The sequence below is a fragment of the Ranitomeya imitator genome, chromosome 4, assembly GCF_032444005.1.
Source record: "Ranitomeya imitator isolate aRanImi1 chromosome 4, aRanImi1.pri, whole genome shotgun sequence".
Lineage (NCBI taxonomy): Eukaryota > Metazoa > Chordata > Amphibia > Anura > Dendrobatidae > Ranitomeya > Ranitomeya imitator.
In genome coordinates, this window is record NC_091285.1 from 115,298,754 (window position 1) to 115,323,414 (window position 24,661).

At 46.9% G+C, this 24,661-nt stretch overlaps 1 protein-coding gene across 8 annotated transcripts in view; it reads left to right on the forward strand.

Annotated features, from left to right (window-relative positions):
* The window catches only part of SPDL1 (spindle apparatus coiled-coil protein 1), a 582,388-nt gene that overhangs the window by 212,664 nt on the left and 345,063 nt on the right, over positions 1–24,661 (forward strand). For all 8 annotated transcript variants that reach the window (XM_069763905.1, XM_069763907.1, XM_069763910.1 and 5 more), the window contains 2 exons: positions 294–443; positions 15,217–15,315. In XM_069763905.1, coding sequence (XP_069620006.1) covers positions 294–443; positions 15,217–15,315 — 249 coding nt within the window. The remainder of the gene's footprint in view (positions 1–293; positions 444–15,216; positions 15,316–24,661) is intronic.

A 24,661-nucleotide genomic window follows, 5' to 3' on the forward strand; every position in this document is an offset into this window, starting at 1 on the left:
GTGGAAATGAAATGGAAGAAGTAGTTGGACCTTTTTGCATCTTAGAAGTTTTGATATAAGTTGTGAAATTCTATCCTGTATTGGTTGCGTCGTTTGGCCTATGTACATAAACAACGTAAAAGCATTCGCAAGTAAAGAAGCCTCTTATAGGTATTCCTTTGCCAATGTGGGGGTGTAATATCAGGTGCTATTCTATCAGCAATCCTGAATTAGAATTTGGCATATTCTTTCAATATATTTGCTTGCTTGCATTGTAAATTGAGAAGTTGACATTTTACAATATTTTAATTCAGGCACAATTAGAAGAAGAAATTAATGAACTAAAGTATCGCCAACAACAACTTGTTCTGAATAATGGAAAACAAAGTCGCCAGCTGGAGAGTCTGAAATTGGAAAAGGAAGAACTAGAAAAAGATGCAGTTGGTTATTTCAATGCTTTCCAGGTATCTTATTTTAATTTTTTTTCTTAAAGTCAAGATAACTGGGAACACAGTGGTTTTCCCTCCTAAGACAAATGTCAGTAACTGATCCATGGATTCTACCAGAGGTTCCGGACTTGCTTACCCAGGGACCAGTATGCCACTCTCAAGTGAAGGGCTTCCATCTGGAATTTGAGAGGGCATTACTAAGCCGGCAGGGATTCTCGCCAGGGCTAGTCTCCACCCTGTTGAGAAGTAAGAAGCCGATTACATCAAGAATTTATGGTAGGACATGGAAGAGGTTCCTAGAGTTTTGAGGACAACCTTTGTCGGATGAGGCTCCTGTGGGTGCTATTTTAGAGTTTCTACAAGCAGATGTCGTAGCTGTTTTCGTTCTGACCCAAATGTCAGACATGACAGATCACCAGTGAGGCCAAATCAGGAGATTACGCCCGTCATTTTACAAGCACGCTTGGAGACAAAGGACACCTCACACATATTCTGTGAGCAAATCACTTTTATCTGATATATCAAAAAACAAGGCAGTTTGATACCATTTACAACTAATGCATTTCTATGCAACTCATGTAGCCCCCACCATCACCCAGGCTCATACTTTATTTACCATGTACCCAGAATATGTTGTTGCTGACTACTGAGAACATACATGATAAGAAGTATAGTCTCCTTGAGAGGAGACCATCAGACTACTGCGTCGACAGATTCTAGCAATTCTAACAATTAAAGGCAAAAGGCACTTAAAGGCAAACTATTAACCCTTCTATATCAATTTCCCCTTTTGTAAATGGTATAACCTTTGCTACGGGGTCAGCTGATGTCCACAAAGGAGCTACTGTCTCATGGGTCTAGTACCCACAAGGGGGCTTTCTACCTGCTTCGCCCATCCACCCTCAGTGTGGACACTCACCTCCCCCATCAGCAGTGGCTATACGGGGCCTATGATACACTACAGAAGGTTCAGCCTTAGATTTTTTTTCCTACACATACATTATTCAATAGCTTAGGTAATATATATATATATATATATATATATATATATATATATATATATATATATATATATATATATAATATATTAGCGCTTTTACGGCTACATAAAACAATAAGCAAAGCAACAAAATTTGCTTACAAGTCTGTAAAATACCAAAAATAATCCATCCCGCTAGGCCGCTAAGCCAATTGGCTGGATTTAAAAAGGAGTCTCTATATTGTATTAGTCTCATTAAGAGCCTTAAGGAACCAAGAAAATCTAATTCCAAGTCTCTCTTGTGCATGCAGTGTGGTGTTAATACCTTCCTTGGGTCCTGGGGTAAGGCTAAATACAGCATAGTCCTTGCAGATACTGGGCTGTGTATACAGATCCAACAGTTTTTGTCTTTCCGTGTCTTTTATAAGAAAAGCAAGATTTTGAATAAGTTTGTTGTCTTGTCAACATTTAAAAGTTTATCCAGTGTCTCTGTAAGGTGCAAACATTCCTACCACTGCCAGCAAGGTGATTAGGAGAACAGTCATTCTGCTGGTGAAAAGATCTTTTTGCAGTGACTGGCATGGATCCAGGTGGGCTTTCCCTCAAATTTCACTGAGGTGAATGTGGTCAGCTGGACTTTAAAACAGGCCGTCAAACTGTGGGTCTAGGCTCCTTCTCATGTGTCTGTGTATGACCACCCAATCACCTGGATTCAGCCGATGTACGTCTGCACTGGCATTAGGATCTGGAATGGATGAAAACACATGTTTATGCACCACATTAAGTCTTTTCTGCAAGGCCTGGACATGGGCTGTCATAGCACCATGTTGCATTTGTAGCACCATGTTGCATTTGTAGCACCTGTGGGAAGTACAGACCAGCCTTTGGCAAACTACCAAACAGGATTTCAAAAGGACACAAGCCTGTCTTTCTATTTGGAGTGTATCTGATTGGAAAGAGTGCAAGAGGCAAGCACTCTACCCCGCTCTTTGCTGTGTCTGCCGTGGCCTTTGATTTTTCAGTTTAAGTGTCCCGTTTAGTCTCTTCACTTTCCCACTACTTTGTGGTCTATATGGTGCATGCTTGCTGTACTCCCAGGGCCTGCATGACTTCTCTCATTACTTCTACCGTTAAGTGTGTGCCCCTATTGCTTTCTATGGTTTCTAGGACACCATACCTGCAAATCAGTTCTTTCATCAGTTTGTCTGCAGTCGCTTTAGCATTTGCACATTTTACCAGATAGGCTTCCAGCCAACCAGAGAAGAGATCTACACATACTAGGACATTTTTCACACACTTTTACCTTGGGTAGTTGTATGTAGCCAGTCTGCAGTCTCTGAAACGGGTAGAGAGGCCTGGGTGTTGCTTTCTTAGGGATGTTTTTACTGTTTTACCTGGGTTGTTCTGTGCACAGATGAGGCAGGACTGTACGAGCTTTGCGTAACTGAAACCAGGAGCGATTTAGAAGGCATCTACCATGGACACGTGACATTTTGAGGTGTGAGTGGGGCCATGTGTTGCTTGCGCCATAATTAGGAAGAGGGATCTTGGTATATCTAATTTATCCTTATTCTCCCATACTCCTTCTGAGTTCAGCTCAGCTCCCATTCTACCACAGTGTTCCTTCTCTGTTTGGACAGCTGGAGGGATTTCAGGACATCTAGGCTCAGTGTGGCTGGAATACGCTGACTCCCCGCCACCATCCACTGCTCCCTAGGCCGCCTTGCTGCTACTTTAGCAGCCTCGTTCGCCCTTCTGTTGCCCTCTACCTCCACAGAGTCACCGTTCGTGTGTGCTTTTATTTTGACAATGCCAACCTGGACTGGTAACATCAATGCCTCCACTAATTGTTTCACCAGCTCTGCATTTTTAATGGGCTTACCGGCTGATGTAAGAAACGTTCTGCTTCTCCAGATAAAGCAATAATCATGGGATATTCCCAATGCACAATTCGAATCTGGGTAAATATTAGCGACTTTACCTGCAGCAGCTCTACATGCCTCAGTGAGTGCCTTCAACTCTGCCTCCTGCACCAACATGTGAAGAGGGAGTGGTTCAGCTCGGATTACCTCATGTGAGGATACTACTGCATATCCAATGTAGAACCACCCATCCTGGTGGTATCTGGAGCCATCAGCAAAAATAAAAACTTCAAAATATGCATTAGGAACAGTTTTTTTCCCCACGAACATATGTAAAACCCACTGTCTCCTGACTCATCAGTTCCTATGCAGTCATGTTCGTGCGTCATGTCAAGTACCAGAGTACTCTTTTTTTTTTTTTTCTCACCTGCCAATGCTGTCACCAATTCCCCCTTTTCTGAATCCACAGGCGATGAGTGGCTGGATTCAGAACATTATATCTTTTGAGGGTGACGTATTCAGGAATTAGTATTAGAGCACATTCAAGTCTGATCTGTCTTTCCATAGACAGGTGTTTTGGTTGAACTTGTACGAGTATGGCATTAACCCCTTCATGACCCAGCCTATTTTGACCTTAAAGACCTTGCCGTTTTTTGCAATTCTGACCAGTGTCCCTTTATGAGGTAATAACTCAGGAACGCTTCAATGGATCCTAGCGGTTCTGAGATTGTTTTTTCGTGACATATTGGGCTTCATGTTAGTGGTAAATTTAGGTCAATAAATTCTGCGTTTATTTGTGATAAAAACGGAAATTTGGCGAAAATTTTGAAAATTTCGCAATTTTCACATTTTTAATTTTTATTCATTTCCCACACGTCTACTTTACATCAGCACAATTTTGGAAACAAAATTTTTTTTTTGCTAGGAAGTTATAAGGGTTAAAATTTGACCAGCGATTTGTCATTTTTACAACGAAATTTACAAAACCATTTTTTTTTAGGGACCACCTCACATTTGAAGTCAGTTTGAGGGGTCTATATGGCTGAAAATACCCAAAAGTGACACCATTCTAAAAACTGCACCCCTCAAGGTGCACAAAACCACATTCCAGAAGTTTATTAACAGTTTATTCACAGCAGCAGAAGCAACATGGAAGGAAAAAATGAACATTTAACTTTTTAGTCACAAAAATGATCTTTTAGCAACAATTTTTTTATTTTCCCAATGGTAAAAGGAGAAACTGAACCACGAGAGTTGTTGTCCAATTTGTCCTGAGTACGCTGATACCCCATATGTGGGGGTAAACCACTGTTTGGGTGCACGGCAGGGCTTGGAAGGGAAGGAGCGCCATTTGACCTTTTGAATGAAAAATTGGCTGCACTCTTTAGCGGACACCATGTCACATTTGGAGAGCCCCCCGTGTGCCTAAAAATTGGAGCTCCCCCACAAATGACCCCATTTTGGAAACTAGACGCCCCAAGGAACTTATCTAGTTGCATAGTGAGCCCTTTAAACCCCCAGGTGCTTCACAAATTGATCCGTAAAAATGAAAAAGTACTTTTTTTTCACAAAAAAATTCTTTTCGCCTCAATTTTTTCATTTTCACATGGGCAATAGGATAAAATGGATCCTAAAATTTGTTCAGCAATTTCTCCCGAGTACGCCGATACCTCATATGTGGGGGTAAACCACTGTTTGGGCACACGGCAGGGCTCGGAAGGGAAGGCGCGCCTTTTGACTTTTTGAATGGAAAATTAGCTCCAATTGTTAGCGGACACCATGTCTCGTTTGGAGAGCCACTGTGTGCCTATGCATTAGAGCTCCCCCACAAGTGACCCCATTTTGGAAACTAGACCCCCCAAGGAACTTATCTAGATACATACTGAGCACTTTAAACCTCCAGGTGCTTCACAGAAGTTTATAACGCAGAGCCATGAAAATAAAAAATAATTTTTCTTTCCTCAAAAATGATTTTTTAGCCTGGAATTTCCTATTTTGCCAATGGTAATAGGAGAAATTGGACCACAAATGTTGTTGTCCAGTTTGTCCTGAGTACGCTGATACCCCATATGTGGGGGTAAACCACTGTTTGGGCGCACGGCAGGGCTCAGAAGGGAAGGCACGCCATTTGGCTTTTTAAATGGAAAATTAGCTCCAATCATTAGCGGACACTATGTCGCGTTTGGAGAGCCCCTGTGTGCCTAAACATTGGAGATCCCCCACAAATGACCCCATTTTGGAAACTAGACCCCCAAAGGAACTAATCCAGGTGTGTGGTGAGCACTTTGAACCCTCAAGTGCTTCACAGAAGTTTATAACGCAGAACCATGAAAATAAAAAAAATAATTTCTTCTCTCAAAAATGATATTTTAGCCCGCAATTTTTTATTTTCCCAAGGGTAACAGGAGAAATTTGACCCCAATATTTGTTGTCCAGTTTCTCCTGAGTACGGTGATACCCCATATGTGGGGGTAAACTACTGTTTGGGCACATGCCGGGGCTCGGAAGTGAAGTAGTGACGTTTTGAAATGCAGACTTTGATGGAATGCTCTACGGGCATAACGTTGCGTTTGCAGAGCCCCTGATGTGACTAAACAGTAGAAACCCCCCACAAGTGACCCCATTTTGGAAACTAGACCCCCAAAGGAACTTATCTAGATATGTGGTGAGCACTTTCAACCCCCAAGTGCTTCACAGAAGTTTATAACGCAGAGCCGTGAAAATAATAAATACGTTTTCTTTCCTCAAAAATAATTTTTTAGCCCAGAATTTTTTATTTTCCCAAGGGTTACAGAAGAAATTGGACCACAAAAGTTGTTGTCCAGTTTCTCCTGAGTAAGCTGATACCCCATGTGTGGGGGTAAACCACTGTTTGGGCACACGTCGGGGCTCAGAAGGGAAGTAGTGACTTTTGAAATGCAGACTTTGATGGAATGATCTGCGGGCGTCACGTTGCGTTTGCAGAGCCCCTGGTGTGCCTAAACAGTAGAAACCCCCCACAAGTGACCCCATTTTGGAAACTAGACCCCCAAAGGAACTTATCTAGATATGTGGTGAGCACTTTGAACCCCCAAGTGCTTCACAGACGTTTACAACGCAGAGCCGTGAAAATAAAAAATAATTTTTCTTTCCTCAAAAATTATGTTTTAGCAAGCAATTTTTTATTTTCACAAGGGTAACAGGAGAAATTGGACCCCAGTAATTGTTGCGCAGTTTGTCCTGAGTATGCTGGTACCCCATATGTGGGGGTAAACCACTGTTTGGGCACACGTCGGGGCTCGGAAGTGAGGGAGCACCATTTGACTTTTTGAATACAAGATTGGCTGGAATCAATGGTGGCGCCATGTTGCGTTTGGAGACCCCCTGATGTGCCTAAACAGTGGAAACCCCTCAATTCTAACTCCAACACACCCCTAACCCTTATCCCAACTGTAGCCGTAACACTAATTACAACCCTAACCCCAACACACCTCTAACCACAACCCTAACCCCAACACACCCCTAACCCTAACCACAACCCTAATTCCAACCCAACCCTAACCCTAAGGCTATGTGCCAACGTTGCGGATTCGTATGAGATTTTTCAGCACCATTTTTGAAAAATCCGCGGGTAAAAGGCACTGCGTTTTACCTGCGGATTTACCACGGATTTCCAGTGTTTTTTGTGCGGATTTCACCTGCGGATTCCTATTGAGGAACAGGTATAAAACGCTGCGGAATCCGCACAAAGAATTGACATGCTGCGGAAAATACAACGCTGCGTTTCCGCGTGGTATTTTCCGCACCATGGGCACAGCGGATTTGGTTTTCCATATGCTTATATGGTACTGTAAACCTGATATAACACTGCTGCGGATCCGCAGCCAAATCCGCACCGTGTGCACATAGCCTAATTCTAAAGGTATGTGCACACGCTGCGGATCCGCAGCAGTTTCCCATGAGTTTACAGTTCAATGTAAACCTATGGGAAACAAAAATCGCTGTACACATGCTGCAGAAAAACTGCACGGAAACGCAGCGGTTTACATTCCGCAGCATGTCACTTTCTGCGGATTCCGCAGCGGTTTTACAACTGCTCCAATAGAAAATCGCAGTTGTAAAACCGCAGTGAAATGCGCAGAAAAACCGCGGTAAATCCACGATAAATCCACAGCGGTTTAGCACCGCGGATTTATCAAATCCGCTGCGGAAAAATCCGCAGAGGACCAGAATACGTGTGCACATACCCTACCCCTAACCCTACCCCTAACCCTAGTTCTTACCCTAAACTTAGTGGAAAAAAAAAAAATTATTTATTTCATTATTGTCCCTACCTATGGGGGTGACAAAGGGGGGGGGGGGGGGGGGGGGTTATTTACTGTTTTTTTTATTTTGATCACTGTGATAGGTTTTATCACAGTGATCAAAATTCACTTTGGAATGAATCTGCCGGCCGGCAGATTCGGCGGGCGCACTGCGCATGCGCCCGCCATTTTGGAAGATGGCGGCGCCCAGGAAAGAAGACGGACGGACCCCGGGAGGCTAGGTAAGTATAAGGGGGGGGGGGGGGGTGGGGTGGATTGGAGCACGGGGTGGGGGATCGCTGTGCGGGGGGGTGGATCGGAGCACGCGGGGGGTCGGAGTGCGGGGGGGTTGGATTGGAGCGCGGCGGTGGGATTGGAGCACGGGGGGAGCGGACAGGAGGACGGGGAGCGGAGCACAGGACGGAGGGGAGCGGACCACAGATCGGAGGGCTGGGGGGGGCGATTGGTGGGGTGGGGGCACATCAGTGTTTCCAGCCATGGCCGATGATATTGCAGCATCGGCCATGGCTGGATTGTAATATTTCACCAGTTTTTTAGGTGAAATATTACAAATCGCTCTGATTGGCTGTTGAAAGTGAAACTGACAATCAGAGCGATCGTAGCCACGGGGGGTGAAGCCAAACCCCCTGGGCTAAACTACCACTCCCCCTGTCCCTGCAGATCGGGTGAAATGGGAGTTAACCCTTTCACCCGATCTGCAGGGACGCGATCTTTCTGTGACACAGCATATGCGTCACAGGTCGGATTGGCACCGACTTTCATGATGCATACGCTGTGTCACAGGTCGGGAAGGGGTTAATGTCATGTGGGGAACAAATTGTCAAAAAGAAAGTCAGTGTGATGTCACATGCCTAGCAGTAATACGGCAGCTCTTACAGCACGGACACACATAGGAGACCTCTAATCACTGGGTCTAATTGTGCTGACTAGTAAGCTATCGGTCTCTGTTTCCCTCTATGCTGTTGTGTCAGCACTGCCTGTTTTTTTTCTTTTAATCAGGAGTCTTATACCTTTAGCAATATTGTGGCCTAAAATGTCACCTTTTTTTTTGCAATACTGTAGTTTGTCACGTGAGACTTTGCAACCCTTTTCTGCTAAAAAGCCACAGTATGGACATCTGGTCCGAGCAGCAGAGCAGGAGGTCATCCACGTACTGTAATAGTACAATCTGTGGAGGAGGTGAAGAATTAATTTGCCAAATCAGTGATTGTGAAACATTTTGTGACCGTATGGTGTGTGTGTGTTAGGGACAGTTGAGGTCACACTCAGTGTAACATCATTAATAGCCCGTTAGTCATGAACTAATCTGTAAGTGTCAGGGGAACCCTTGGGTCCTTTTTCTTCTTAATGGGATACAAAGGGGTGTTGCAGGGGGAAGATCTCTGCACTAGAACCCCTGCCTTAACATACTCTTTAATATCCCTGCTCAGGACCATTGATTTGACTAGGCTCAAAGGGGTATTGCCTTAACCAAGGAGGAGTGGTTCCTTCTCTTAATTTATCATGACGTGGGTCGGTTGCCCATTCCCCCTATCAGATTTTCCCCTTGCCCAAACGGTGTCTGGTACCTGACTCTTTTCCCTGTCCTCAGACATTCTGATGTCAGGTGTTACTTTCACTACTCTTGCCATATACACCATTTCTGCAATATTACACAAGTGTTTATATAAGCCACACATTAATGTTCAAATATTATTTATACCCGTATTTGATTGGGTAGAGTATCCCTTAAAAAAACTAAATTTGATTCACAAAATATGTACCAAAAGAAAATTATATACCGTATATACTCGAGTATAAGCCAACCTGAGTATAAGCCGACCGCTCTAATTTTGCCACAAAAAACTGGGAAAACTTATTGACTCGAGTATAAGCCTAGGGTAGGAAATGCAGCAGCTACCGGTGAATTTCAAAAATAAAAATAGATGCTCCATACCATTCATTATTGCCCCATAAGATGCTCCATATAAAGCTGTGCCATATATAATGCTCCATACTGTTCATTATTGCCCCATAGATGTGCCATAGAAAGCTCTGCCATATAGTGCTCTGCACCGTTCATTATTGCCCCATAGATGTGCCATATAAAGCTGTGCCATATAGTGCGCTGCACCGTTCATCATTGCCCCATAGATGTGCCATATAAAGCTGTGCCATATAGTGCTCTGCACCATTCATTCTTGCCCCATAGCTGTGCCATACAGTGCTCTGCACCATTCATTATTGCCCCATAGATGTGCCATATAAAGCTGTGCCATATAGTGTGCTGCACCGTTCATCATTGCCCCATAGATGTACCATATAAAGCTGTGCCATATAGTGCTCTGCACCGTTCATTCTTGCCCCATAGCTGTGCCATATAGTGCTCTGCACCGTTCAGTATTGCCCCATAGCTGCCATATAGTGCTCTGTGCCGTTCAATATTGCCCCATAGCTGTGCCATATAGTGCTCTGCACCGTTCATTATTGCCCCATAGCTGTGTCATATAGTGCTCTGCGCCGTTCATTATTGCCCCATAGCTGACATATAGTGCTCTGCGCCGTTCAGTATTGCCCCATAGCTGCCATATAGTACTCTGCGCCGTTCAGTATTACCCATGGCTGCCATATAGTGCTCTGCTCCATCAGTATTGCCCCATAGCTGCCATATAGTGCTCTGCACAGTTCAGTATTGCCCCATAGCTGCCATATAGTGCTCTGCGCCGTTCATTTTAGCCCCATAGCTGCCATATAGTGCTCTGCGCCATTCAGTATTGCCCCATAGCTGTGCCACATAAAACTGTGCCATTGCTGCTGCTGCTGCTGCAATAAAAAAAGAAATGCCATACTCCCCTCGCTGTTTCCAGCTCCCGGCGTTCGGTCCTGGCTTCTCTCCGCTCTGACTGATCAGGCAGAGGGCGCCGCGCACACTATATGCGTCATCGCGCCCTCTGACCTGAACAGTCAGTGCAAGAGGACGCGAAGACAGAGCAGCGGGTGGAACGTGGACAGGTGAATATTACATACTTACCTGCTCCCGGCGTCCGGCTCCCTCTGCCTGTCACACGGTCTTCGGTGCCGCAGCCTCTTCCTCTATCAGCGGTCACCGGCACCGCCGATTAGAGAAATGAATAGGCGGCTCCACCCCTATGGGAGGTGGAGCCGCGTATTCATTTCTCTAATGAGCAGTCCCACGTGCCCGCTGACAGGAAGAGTTGCAGCACCCGGAGACAGTGTGACAGGCAGGGGGAGCGTCCGGATTGCTGGGACTAGGTAAGTATGCCTCAGCGCCCTCTCCCCCTCACCCGCCGACCCCACCGCTACCGTGACTCGAGTATAAGCCGAGAGGGGCACTTTCAGCCCAAAATTTTTGGCTGAAAATCTCGGCTTATTCTCGAGTATATACGGTATATATGAAAATATATATATAATTACGAAAGATGCTGAGTCATAAAATGGGTGAGCACAATGCCATAGGCCACAGCAAAGCACAATTCTAAGAATGTAGCAGCCCTATAAAAATTCATAACTAACAGTTCCAAATACAAAAAGAAGGGATTTTAAAAATACCAAATATCAATGCCAGCTGCTTGCGATAAAGGTATAAGTGGAAAAGACAAATAAACAGTGACTATGGTTTGAGCCAATATAATGAATGGATAAAAAAACCATATCATATGAAGACAATCTAGATATACACGGTAACTATACCATCTTTGTGTAAAGAAAACTACTAAACTGGCAAATGAATGGAATAAAGTGTAACTATAATAGGGCATGATTTTCCTGTGGTATAATGTGCACGTGGAAGACCCTGGCGTCCCTCTGCCCCAGATGTTTAAATGAAAGCGGATTTGTGACTGTTATACCCTCAGAGTACTGTATAGTGGCCTAGGCAGCACTCAACTCTGCTCCCAGCAAAATCATAGGGGTATTGTCACTAAACAATAAGTTTGTAAGCACCTCTTGGCTGTCTTGTGATTCTAGTCTTACTTGTTTAGTCATAGGGGCTTCAGTCGCTTGTCCCTCTACCCCCATAGATTCCACAGTCTCGTCAGTAATCATGTCTGGCATTATCAAGTCTTTGAGTGCCACAGCCCTGGCTGCCCCAGTGTCAGTCAAGAATTCTGTCTCTCTCCCTCCCGGCATTGGTATGGTGGTCATCAAGGCAGGACCAGGTCCGGAGGGGACAAGAACAGGGCACACATTTGTCACTGGGTTGTCAGTTTCCTAGTCTGAAGGTGAAGGAGTTGGAAGATTGGTCTGAGTGTCCATTTTCTCCCCAATTCCAGCACTTCACTGTGTCTAAGTCCTTAGGCCCCTTACTACGTCTCTACTGTTTTCCTTGTACTCCAGCATACATGACACGTCGTCTTATTGTCCTAGTTTGTTCAACTCCTTTAGCAACCTTCAGGAGGTCTTTGGATCTACATTTCTCTATTCAGGTCTGGCTGTCTGTACTGCGTCTCGTAAGCCTTTGGTCATACCGTCAATGAATGTATTTACCAATATTTTAACATCGAGTGGGTTTATGGGACTGTACTCCATGTCTGCCCATTTCAGCTGTAACCGTCCAAAGTACATCTCTACACTCTCTCTTTTGTAAAAGTCTTAATTTGCGTTCTAGTACGTCACCTGCTTTTGTGTTCACCAACTCTCTTGGTCTGCTCAGGTGCACTTATACGTCCATCATATTGTCTTTCTTTGTCTGTAAAATGGGAAAGGTTGGTTCTCGGGGTCAGCCAATTGTTTTAGCATACCTAGCTAGTCAGAGGGCCTCCAGGGATAATACTCCTGTATCTGTCTTACCCTACCTGATGTGGTTGGTTCTCTGGTGGTGGGGGTGACTAGATGACTGGTTGGGGGTGACATGACATGCTGGTCTACAGCTCCTTCCCAAAAGGATTACTGTCTGCTTACTCCCAAAAGTTAATGTCCCCACTACCTACTAACCACTATCCTGTGCCATCTTCTTCTGTCACTACATGTGATCTTGTCTGGACAAGATTCAGTCACTTAGGTCGGGTTGCAGCACGGATCATACAAGTATTTCTCCAGTCTGGGTTTGTCTGACCACAGTGTTTACAAGTCCATCTGTCTTGTCTGGGTCTCTGGTTATACAACGGTATGACGGTAGCAGTAAGGTGTCAGTCATAGTCGGATTTTTGAGCATCAAAACATTCATAATACACCTTACTTCCGTTCTGTTGCACTCACACCATTTATTCACTTGCTATTTTCTTCCCTTGTCTGTGCCTTTTTGTACATCCAAACATCCATACACTGGCATTTTTTGCCTTTTTCAATATTGGTCCCACATCTTTCACTGCTTCCTTTTTCAATCTGTATAGCGGTTCTGGAACCCATTGGGGCCCTGACTGCACACACAACAATTTGCCCATGGCTTCAACTTATTCCTCAGACAGCTCACCTTTATTCTGCAAATGCCCTTTTTAGTGTGCCTTACCATCTACGGGTGGCCACACGTAGCAAGTCAGAGCGAGTGTCGAGATTTAGCGGGAAGGCTTTTCCTGCCTCTCACCCGGTAGAACTAAAGGATGTAACGGGAAGGCTAAAACTGCCTCTCACCCATTAGATCAGCTGGTTAGAAAAGGAAGGCCCAGGTGTGTTAGGCCTCTAACCCTCTAGCTCAGCTCCATGGAACGGGAAGGCTTTTCCTGCCTCTTACCCGCAACAAAACCAGCTGACTGTAGCAAGAAGGCCCAGATGTGTTAGGCCTCTCACCTACTACATCAGCAATGCAGTTGGCTACCTCCTCCGTAGATCCTCAATTTGCTATATCAATCACTCAACTTGAAGCAGAGGAATCTTTTTACCAATCTTTCAATCACACTGATAACCAAACAATCTTTCACAAATTTTCTTCTAAAACTAGGTACCATATTTTACTTTCAACTTCAATACATACAGTACTATTGCTTTAAACACAAATCTCCCAGCGCGTACTTCACCAAGGACAGAATATGCACAGCTCCATGTCCCCCTTCCTCTGGCCCACAACACAGATAAGGATAGAGAGGAGAAATCACAAGCAGCGCAGCGATTTGCTTCCCCCCTCCCATCAGGTATTCAGAACAGATAAGAGCTTATCGTCTTCCACACAGCAACAGAATGCAGCAGTTTTCAGACTTAATCTGTACAAAATATTCATCCTCTCGGAATTAAAAACAGTTTCTCTATACAGGCAGATCACTGCACAACTTGAATAAGCGGATTCTGACCGCGTCCGGCCAAAACACATATAGAAACCTGTCCAATATCAAACCATATATAACACAGATTTCATTGAATCTCAGATGTAAATTAAATGTACATTAAAAATATCCTCAACTCATTCATCCTGGACCCTCAACAACAGTTAGATAAGTAATGACACTTATGTGATCATTCATTCATATGTGCTCATTCAGGGATTGTTTTTTCTTTTTCCTTTCACTTTTCAGTTGATTTTTACAAGAAGAAAATCCATTATCTCAATCACTCCACCTAATTCAGCTCAAATTGAGTTGAATAATGTCTTCTATCACATACAGAGGACCACACCTAACGGAACCCCTAAACAAACTTGGATTTATCTATATATCCCTTATACTAATTTACTCACCTCTCATCTCATTCAGAGGTTCTCATAGACATACATACATACATACATACAAGGTTCACACAGCCTGCCTGTTTTGCACTTTGGAATTAACACAACTCTATATAAAAAAAAAACGCTGCAGTGTCTACTGACACTCATTATCACAATTATCATCTTATAACTCTATTATTCAACTCTAATACGGACATAAACAGACAGAACACAAAACTCACTGGTGATGTGGATTCTTTGAACCTTGTTCGCAGCCTTTTACCCAGAGATATGGAGAGATCCAGAAGAGAGAGTGCAAGTGCAAAACAGAGTGTAAGAATAAAATTTCTCACCTTGCTGCAGCTGGTGTTTTGCATGTCCAATCTCCCAGGAAGCTCCCACATACGGATTTCGAATAGGCTGGCTACCACGGCCCTGGTCGGGTGCCAAAACTGTCATAGCTGTTTTCATTCTGACCCAAATGTCAGACATGACAGATCACCAGTGAGGCCAAATCAGGAGATGATGCCCGTCATTTTACAAGCGCGCTTGGAGACAAAGGACACCTGACACATATTCTGTGAGCAAGTCACTTTTATCTGATATATCAAAAAACAAGGCAGTTTTATACCATTTACAACTAATGCATTTCTATGCAACTCATGTAGCCCCCACCATCACCCAGGCTCATACTTTATTTACCATGCACCCAGAATATGTTGTTGCTGACTATTGAGAACATACATAAGAAGTATAGTCTCCTTGAGAGGAGACCATCAGACTACTGCGTCGACAGATTCTAGCAATTCTAACAATTAAAGGCAAAAGGTTCTTAAAGGCAAACTATTAACCCTTCTATATCACAGACTTACAACTAGAGGACTGTTTAATAGAATAACGTACCTGGATGCAATTGTGCAGCTCGAATTTGGTGACCGATTCAATTCTGAAATAGATTTTCATTTTTTCTTGTAATTGTCATTTCTTATGCTTTAAGAAAACCATATTTGACCTAACTAAATATTTTTTTTTTTAATGATTTACATGTATCGTGTGGAACAAAATTTAGAGGTCACGTGACGCAAACTCCGAGTTGCAGATTCAACTAGATAGCGCATTACAGAAGGCACAAGATCCAAACCGTAATGGGAATTCGTTGTTTGCAGAGGTATGTTTTATCTTCAGCTCTATTAAATATGAAGTCACAATCAATAATTTCAAGAAATCTGAATTGACTCCTTAGGCCTTTTTTCACACTTGCGTTGGTACGGGTTCGTCACTATGCGTCGGGTCGACGTACCGATGCACGTTGTGAAATTTGTGCCCGACGTGGCAGCGGATGCAGTTTTTATACTGCATCCGCTGCCCATTCTGAAGTCCAGGGAGGTGGGGGCGGAGTTTCGGCCGTGCATGGGCGGTTGACGCGATGGAGAAAAACGTTCACTTGAACTTTTTTTGTGCCGACGGTCCGCCAAAACACGGCGGATCTGTTGCACGACGGACGCGATCCGTCGGCAATACAAGTCTATGGGCAAAAAACGGATCCTGCGAGCACATTTGCAGTATCCGTATTTTGCCTAAAACGACGGATTGCAAAAAGCGCTAGAGTGAAAGTAGCCTTATTTATATATGGAAGATTTGAGTTAAACTTACTGCTTTTATGTTTAATCTGTTTTTATTGAAAAGAACTTCAAAACAAACAAGGACAAAGGATTCATCAACATAAAAAGTATTGAGTACAAAAAGAAATCTCATATACAACTGTATATGTAACCTGTAACCAACAAGTCCCGAAATAATATAGCTTTCAGGTCAAAATCATTTTCAATCAAGTCCAACAAGATCAGAAAAGAAAGAAAAAAAAAAATCCATGGCGGATATAGGTATACCCTATCCAGGGAGATTGTATGACCTTTGGTGATACATATGAGGTATCCTCTGAAAGAGAGCGACTCAAACAGGAGGAGTTAGGTCACTCCAAGTAATAATGGTATAAACACGTACTGAAAGAATGAGACTAAAGGTACCGTCACACATAGCGACGCTGCAGCGATACCGACAACGATCCGGATCGCTGCAGCGTCGCTGTTTGGTCGCTGGAGAGCTGTCACACAGACAGCTCTCCAGCAACCAACGATCCCGAGGTCCCCGGGTAACCAGGGTAAACATCGGGTAACTAAGCGCAGGGCCGCGCTTAGTAACCCGATGTTTACCCTGGTTACCATCCTAAAAAGTAAAAAAACAAACGCTACATACTTACCTACAGCCGTCTGTCCTCGGCGCTCTGCTTCTCTGGTCTGGCTGTGAGCGCCGGGCAGCCAGAAAGCAGAGCGGTGACGTCACCGCTCTGCTTTCCGGCTGACCGACGCTCACAGCCAGAGCAGGAGGAGTGCAGAGCACAGCGCTGGAGGACAGACGGCTGTAGGTAAGTATGTAGTGTTTGTTTTTTTACTTTTAGGATGGTAACCAGGGTAAACATCGGGTTACTAAGCGCGGCCCTGCGCTTAGTTACCCGATGTTTACCCTGGTTACCAGCGAAGACATCGCTGAATCGGTGTCACACACGCCGATTCAGCGATGTCTACGGGGAGTCCAGCGACGAAATAAAGTTCTGGACTTTCTTCCCCGACCAGCGACAGCACAGCAGGGGCCTGATCGCTGCTGCCTGTCACACTGGACGATATCGCTAGCGAGGACGCTGCAACGTCACGGATCGCTAGCGATATCGTCTAGTGTGACAGTACCTTAAGAAGAGGAATATGGGGGAGGGGGAGTAACCATGGAATCTGATATACAGTAGAAGGGGGAAACTTGCACTCCTATAATGACGTCCGTCTAACCCGTATTGTTCAATTTATCTTCCTTATGGCTTAGAAAAGAGGGATTGAAAGTCCTGAGAGTCAATATACAAAATCCAAGGACTCCAGACCTGCAGATATTTCTCCATTGAACTGTTAATCTCAGCGGACAATTCCTCCATACTTTGAAGGCTGGTCACCAAATGACCGCTAATGGCTTGATATGCGGAAAAGACAGAATCCCAAAATGGCTTAATATGCTTACATCCCCCACCAAATGTGTAGCATGGCACCTCTCTCTACTCCACAATGCCAGCACCTGGACGGAAGGATGAGCGGCGTGTAAGACATCAGGAGAGCGATACCACCTGGTGAGAATTTTGTAATTCTTTTCCTGTGCGGCACAGGCAATAGAGAATTTGTGAATATACCAACGCCTTCCTCCACTCCGCCTCCGATATAGCAACTCCAAACTCACCTCTCCACATACTTGGGGAACTTGTCTTTGGTATTTTGGTTCAAAAGAGCATATATTAAGGAGACAGCATGTGCAGGCGGCGACCCCAGCAGTAAAAGCTTTTCAAACGGCGTAGGAAGGGAGGAGTATGAGCCTGCGCCCTCTGGAGACGAGAGGAAGGATTTTAATTCGAGGTATTCCAACTAATCAGAAGGGCCCCCTCCCTCTAACGGCTGCACTGATTCGAAAGCGGGCATGGCCGAACCCTTGAGGACATGAAAGCATCTGGTATTGTCCCCTCTCTCCCACCCAAGAAAATGATCCCTCTCCACCCCCGGGGAAACTCTGGATTAGAGTAGAGAGGCGTAAACGGTCCACTGCCTAAGGACAGAGAGCCTCTGCGGGTCTCCAGATCCCATCCTCTAATTGTATCTTTAAGGTGGTCAGCTTCAGAACTGAATTGACCTCTACTTTTAGGGCTGATCCAGGGAAGGTTATGGAGTGGAATTGTAGAACTAATTTGTTCTATTCCCAGCCATTGTTTGTCTGACCTGTGGAACCTCCAGTCTAGCATGCATGTCAATAGCGCAGCGCTGTGATGCAATTTGAAATTCGGAAGACCCGCGCCCCCTGAGCCTTTGTGCCTATATAAAGTATAGATCCGGGGTCTACCACCTCCCACACAAATCTCGAGATGGCTGATTGGATTCTGGAAAAGAAAGGAGGAGGAATTAGAGGAACTGTCTGGAAAATATACAGGAAACGAGGAAGTACATCCATTTTTATCGCATTTATACGGCTGAACCATGAGAGCTTCCGCTTATCATAGCTACCGAAGTCTTTATCGGTCGTCCATGACAGCACTACGGAGAGAGGGGATCTGCCCTTCAGGAACAGGAAACCTACAGATACATAAGGGCGGCACCTCTCCCACGCATCAGTTGGTTTCCTGTTCCTGGAGGACAGGATTCCCTTCAGATACGACGACTTCGTTCACCTATCAACACCCAGGCCGGCTGTCCGACCCAGGTAGCGTGGGGGTCTCCTACCTCGGGCAGTGCGGGTCCCTGGAAGCGCCACGGTGGGTCCGGGTAGGACTCCACGACAGTGAGCGGTGCAGGCTGGAACGTCCGGAGGAGGTCCATCCCCAGTGGCAGCGAGGTGAGTATGTCGTCCCCCCCCCCCCCCAGGGTCCGTTCACCCTCCTGGGCCTCGGTCTTCCCCGCCTCTGGTCCCCCGTTGGTGCTGTGCGGTGCAGGCTTCCGGGAGCGCCCTGTGCACTCCTTTCGGTTCGGGGGCGGAGCCGGGGGTCGGACGCTGGCTTCTGCCGCGATCGCCGCTGTGCTGCAGCCACAGGCGGCGGTAGTGTAGCGGCGGGCGCGTCCCTGAGCGCACTGCCCGAAACCGGAAGTGACACGCAGGGGGCGGGGCCGGGACCGGAAATCAAACGCCAGCCGGCTTTTTGCTAACAGCGCCGCTGTCCTGCATGCGGCAGGGGTGGGGGGTGGGGCGATTGGGGGTGAAGGAGTGTCCTGCACTTTGATTTGGCCACGCAGCTGCACATGTTCCGGATCCGGGGGAAGGGCTATTTATAGCGCTGCAGGGCTGCTTCTGAGCCCATCTGCAGCTATGGAGGAGCCGGAAGCTGCCGTCTGTGTGCTGGAGCAGGTGCAGGACAGAGCCTCGGAGAGGTCCCATGCGAACCCCCAGCCGAAGACCCGCGGACGCAGTGATCAGCCCAGTCGCAGATCTAGACAACAGGATCTGGACCGACCCCCCCAGTGATCCGGTACCTACCGCTACTGCCTGGGTAAGAGATCTTCGTGAACGTACCCTGATGCAGTCTTTTCCTATGTTTATTTCCTTAGGGGAAAAAATGCACTGGTAAAGTAAAAAACAAGGAGTGCGCACTATGCGCTTGCCCTTTGCCAGACGCCTACCCTAAAAGACTTTGTCAGTCGTGTGTGCGGCAGACGGTAGGGAATAGATTGATGGGAACATTGTATAGCGGTAGCACCGGATAAATTACATAGCCTTTTTCTCCGCTCCCATAGGTGGCGGAAGAGTCTCCTGATTTTACGTCAAACCTTGGGGAGATTATCAGGAAGGAGGTGAAAGATTCCCTGAAATCCCTGTCCCGGGGGGAGCCTTCCAAAAGAAGGGAGCCTAGCGCCTCAGATTCGGATTCGTCTGCTGGCCCTAGAAGGGAGAATGATTCAGACACCTCTGTATCCTCGGCATCCTCTTCAGAAGAGGATTCTAATCGTTTGTTTCCCGCTGGACCAGATGGACAAGCTTATTAAATCGGTTAGATCCACCATGGGGGTGGCTGACGAAAGGCAAGAACTTTCAGCGCAGGACCTAATGTTTGGCGGTCTAGACCCCAAAAAAGTGTAGGTCATTTCCGCTTAATGACAAGGTTCAGAACCTTATCAAAAGGGAATGGAAAAAGCCGGAGAATAAAGGCTCCTTTCCACCGGCCTTTAAACGTAGATATCCCTTTGAGGACCCCCTGGTGAACACATGGGATAAAGCACCAAAATTGGACGCAGCGGTGGCTAAGGTGTCTAAAAAATCATCTATTTCCTTTGACGACATTGCTTCCCTAAAGGATCCTCTCGATGAGAAAGGCTGACTCATTTCTTAAAGGGACATGGGAGATGTCGGCAGGTGCCCTAAGGCCTGCAGTAGCTGCGACATGTGCAGCCAGATCAATGATGGTCTGGCTGGATCAACTAGGGTCCAAATGGGAAGAGGGAGTCTCCAGAGTTAAAATTCCTGCCAACAATTCAGAATGCCGCTGCCTTTCCCACGGACGCATCTGCAGATTCTGCAAGAATGGCTGTTAGAGCGGCAGGATTATCAAATGCGGCACGCAGGGCCCTATGGCTGAAATGTTGGCCGGGTGACCTTCAATCCAGATCCTGTCTATGCTCTATTCCCAAGGGGAATACCTGTTCGGTCCAGTCCTAGACAAACTGCTGGAGAAAGCCGGAGACGAGAAGAAGAAATTTCCCAGTCTACCGACCACTTCTTACAGGCGTCCCTTCGCAGGGAAAAGGTTCTTTCGAAGGAGACCAGCTAGAGACCAGAGCAGATGGGACAATAAAAAGAAGAAAGGTACTGGATTTATGTATCCCTCGAGTGGTGGCTAGACCGAGAGAACCTGTCCACGGGGGTCTCCTGGGAATATAATGTAACTCGTATAGTCACCTCAGACGCTAGCCCTTCTGGGTGGGGGGCTCACATGGGGGATATATTGGTCCAGGGGCTTTGGGATCAGTGTCAGATGGAAATGTCCTCCAACCTGAAGGAGTTAGCGGCAGTGGAACAGGCAGTTAAAACACTCCTTGTCTATCTACAGGGCCACCACGTGCAGGTATTCTCGGACAATCGGGTCACCGTGGCATACATAAACCACCAAGGCGGGACCCGTTCCAAATCCCTAATGTGCGTATCAGATCGTCTGTTCCAGCTAGCAGAGCAACATCTTCTCTCATTGACGGCTCTTCACATAAGAGGAGCAGACAACACACTATGGCGGATTTCTTAAGCTGCAACATGTTAAGGCAGGGAGAGTGGTCCCTGAACGGCTCCATCTTCGACCTCATCGTGCAAAGATGGGGTCAACTGGAGGTAGACCTGTTTGCCACAAAAGGAAAAGGAAAAGTGACACAATTCTGATCTCTGAACCCCAGAGAAAATCCTCTGTCAGTAGACGCCCTCCTCATAGACTGGAACTTCAGGCTAGCTTACGCTTTTCCTCCCCTGTCTCTACTTCCTCTGGTGGTGAGGAAAATCAGGAAGGACAAGGCCACAGTGATAGTAATTGCCCACTTCTGGCCCAGAAGGACGTGGTTTCCATGCCTAAGGGCTATGTCAATATCCAACCCATGGGTCTTGCCAGACATCCCGGATCTCCTATCCCAGGGCCCAGTCTTCCATCCTCGGGCGGTTGGCCTTCATCTGACGGCATGGATTTTGAGCGGGTGCTGTTAAAGGATAGGGGGCTCTCTCCGGGCCTCATTAACACTCTGCTGAAGAGCAGAAAAATAATCACCACAAAAATTTATGTCCGGATCTGGAAGAGGTTTCTTCAGAACTCGGGGGTAATAGCTGGACAGTCAATACCGATAAACCAGATTTTGGAATTCTTACAGAAGGGGTTAGATATGGGGTTATCCCCAAATACTCTTAAAGTGCAGGTATCAGCCTTAAGGGCCCTCTTTGGCTGCAACATTGCTGAGAATTACTGGGTCAGCAGATTCATCAGGGCGACAAAACGGTCTAGGCCAATGGTAAAGATTAGGGTCATGCCATGGGACCTGAACCTAGTCCTCTCAGCCATGACAGAGGCCCCATTTGAGACAATTTCTTCAGCCTCTATTAAAAATCTATCCCTTAAAGTAGCATTCCTGGTGGCCCTAACATCGGCGCGTAGGATAGGCGACATCCAAGCATTATCCAGGGTTCCCCCTTACATGCAGCTTAGGGATGATAGAGTAATACTGTCCCCTGATCCAGCATATCTTCCTAAAGTAGTGTCCAGATTCCACAGTACACAGGAAATAGTTCTTCCATCTTTTCTCCCCAATCCTACTAACGATAAGGAAAGGAAGCTACACACTTTAGATGTAAAAAGATGTATCGTGGAATATCTAGCAGTAACCGATCCCTGGAAGATAACGCCCTATTCGTGTCCTATCTATCAGGGTAGTAGTTAAGGTCATAGAGCATCAAAATCTACTTTAGCTTGATGGATCAGGGAGGCTATTTCGCTGGCATACATCTCAAAGGGCAAGCCAGCACCTGAAGGTCTAAAAGCGTATTCCACTAGAGCTATGGCGGCTTCGTGGGCGGAAAGATTGGAGGTGTCGATCGACCAAATTTGTAAGGCTGCTACTTGGTCTTCTCCAAACACATTCTATAACCACTATAGATTGAATCTGGGTGCCTCTTCTGACCTCTCTTTTGGTGTAAGGGTGCTGCAAGCTGTAGTCCCTCCCTAGTTAGTTCCTCTCTGTAATTCTCTCCATAGTGCTGTCATGGACGAGCGATAAAGTCTTAGTTACTCACCAGTTAACGGTGTTTCTCGGAGTCCATGACAGCACCTGTACATACCCTCCCGTCTTCTTAAGTTCTGGGTGTACACCTCTTCCTTTATTTATATAATTCAGGGGTAGTGAATAGTTTATTATTGTATCATGGTTTATTATGTATGCTATTAACATTCGTGGTCCTCTTGTGCTCTGTAAACCAACTGATGCGTGTGAGAGGTGCTGCCCTTATGCATCTGTAGGTTTCATGTTCCTGAAGGGCGGATCCCCTCTCTCCGTAGTGCTGTCATGGACTCCGAGAAACACCGTTAACCGGTGAGTAACTAAGACTTTCAAAGTCTTATCCAAAAGGGTTTGGAAGCTATATAGAATATAGTTTAGTATGATCTGTCATTATAGTGCTTTGGGACAAAGCACTATATTGTTATTCCACCGTAGTCAACTTATTCTTCTTATTATTATTCAGTCCGCAATTAATGCGGCCCGAACCGCTGCACGCACAGACTCCAGTGAGGTGTCATTTCGAAGCCAGCGTTCCTGGCAGGTGTGCTAAGTATTTTTCGTGTCGATCGGATTTGTAGTTTTGGCGCAATTGGCGTTTGAAAATTTCGTCTCAATGCATTTCAATGGGAAATTGTTCCAACAATAAGGGATAATGGCTGATTTCTGAGGCAATTTCAAAATAACTGCCAACTGCCACCTGGCTGATTAGCTCATTGCGATGTGCAGTCAGACCCAGTTACTATGCCAACGCCTACGAACTCTACATGACCCCACCAGGACACAGTTTTGCCAGATAATATCAGCTCTTAAAGTGACCCGCGCACCAAATTGGCACCTGAGGTGCGCAGCCCACCAAATCGGACCCGAGTGGCCCCGCCCACCAAATCGGACCCCGAGTGGCCCCGCCCGCCAAATCGGACCCCGAGTGACCCCGCCCGCCAAATCGGACCCAGAGTGACCCCGCCCACCAAATGTGACCCAGAGTGACCCCGCCCACCAAATGTGACCCAGAGTGACCCCGCCCACCAAATGTGACCCAGAGTGACCCCGCCCACCAAATGTGACCCAGAGTGACCCCGCCCACCAAATGTGACCCAGAGTGACCCCGCCCACCAAATGTGACCCAGAGTGACCCCGCCCACCAAATGTGACCCAGAGTGACCCCGCCCACCAAATGTGACCCAGAGTGACCCCGCCCACCAAATGTGACCCAGAGTGACCCCGCCCACCAAATGTGACCCAGAGTGACCCCGCCCACCAAATGTGACCCAGAGTGACCCCGCCCACCAAATGTGACCCAGAGTGACCCCGCCCACCAAATGTGACCCAGAGTGACCCCGCCCACCAAATGTGACCCAGTGACCCCGCCCACCAAATGTGACCCAGAGTGACCCCGCCCACCAAATGTGACCCAGAGTGACCCCGCCCACCAAATGTGACCCAGAGTGACCCCGCCCACCAAATGTGACCCAGAGTGACCCCGCCCACCAAATGTGACCCAGAGTGACCCCGCCCACCAAATGTGACCCAGAGTGACCCCGCCCACCAAATGTGACCCAGAGTGACCCCGCCCACCAAATGTGACCCAGAGTGACCCCGCCCACCAAATGTGACCCAGAGTGACCCCGCCCACCAAATGTGACCCAGAGTGACCCCGCCCACCAAATGTGACCCAGAGTGACCCCGCCCACCAAATGTGACCCAGAGTGACCCCGCCCACCAAATGTGACCCCGCCCACCAAATGTGACCCAGAGTGACCCCGCCCACCAAATGTGACCCAGAGTGACCCCGCCCACCAAATGTGACCCAGAGTGGCCCCGCCCACCAAATGTGACCCAGAGTGGCCCCGCCCACCAAATGTGACCCAGAGTGGCCCCGCCCACCAAATGTGACCCAGAGTGGCCCCGCCCACCAAATGTGACCCAGAGTGGCCCCGCCCACCAAATGTGACCCAGAGTGACCCCGCCCACCAAAGGTGACCCAGAGTGACCCCGCCCACCAAAGGTGACCCAGAGTGACCCCGCCCACCAAAGGTGACCCAGAGTGACCCCGCCCACCAAATGTGACCCAAAGTGACCCCGCCCACCAAATGTGACCCCGCCCACCAAATGTGACCCCGCCCACCAAATGTGACCCCGCCCACCAAATGTGACCCCGAGTGGCCCCGCCCACTAAATTGGACCGCGAGTGGCCCCGCC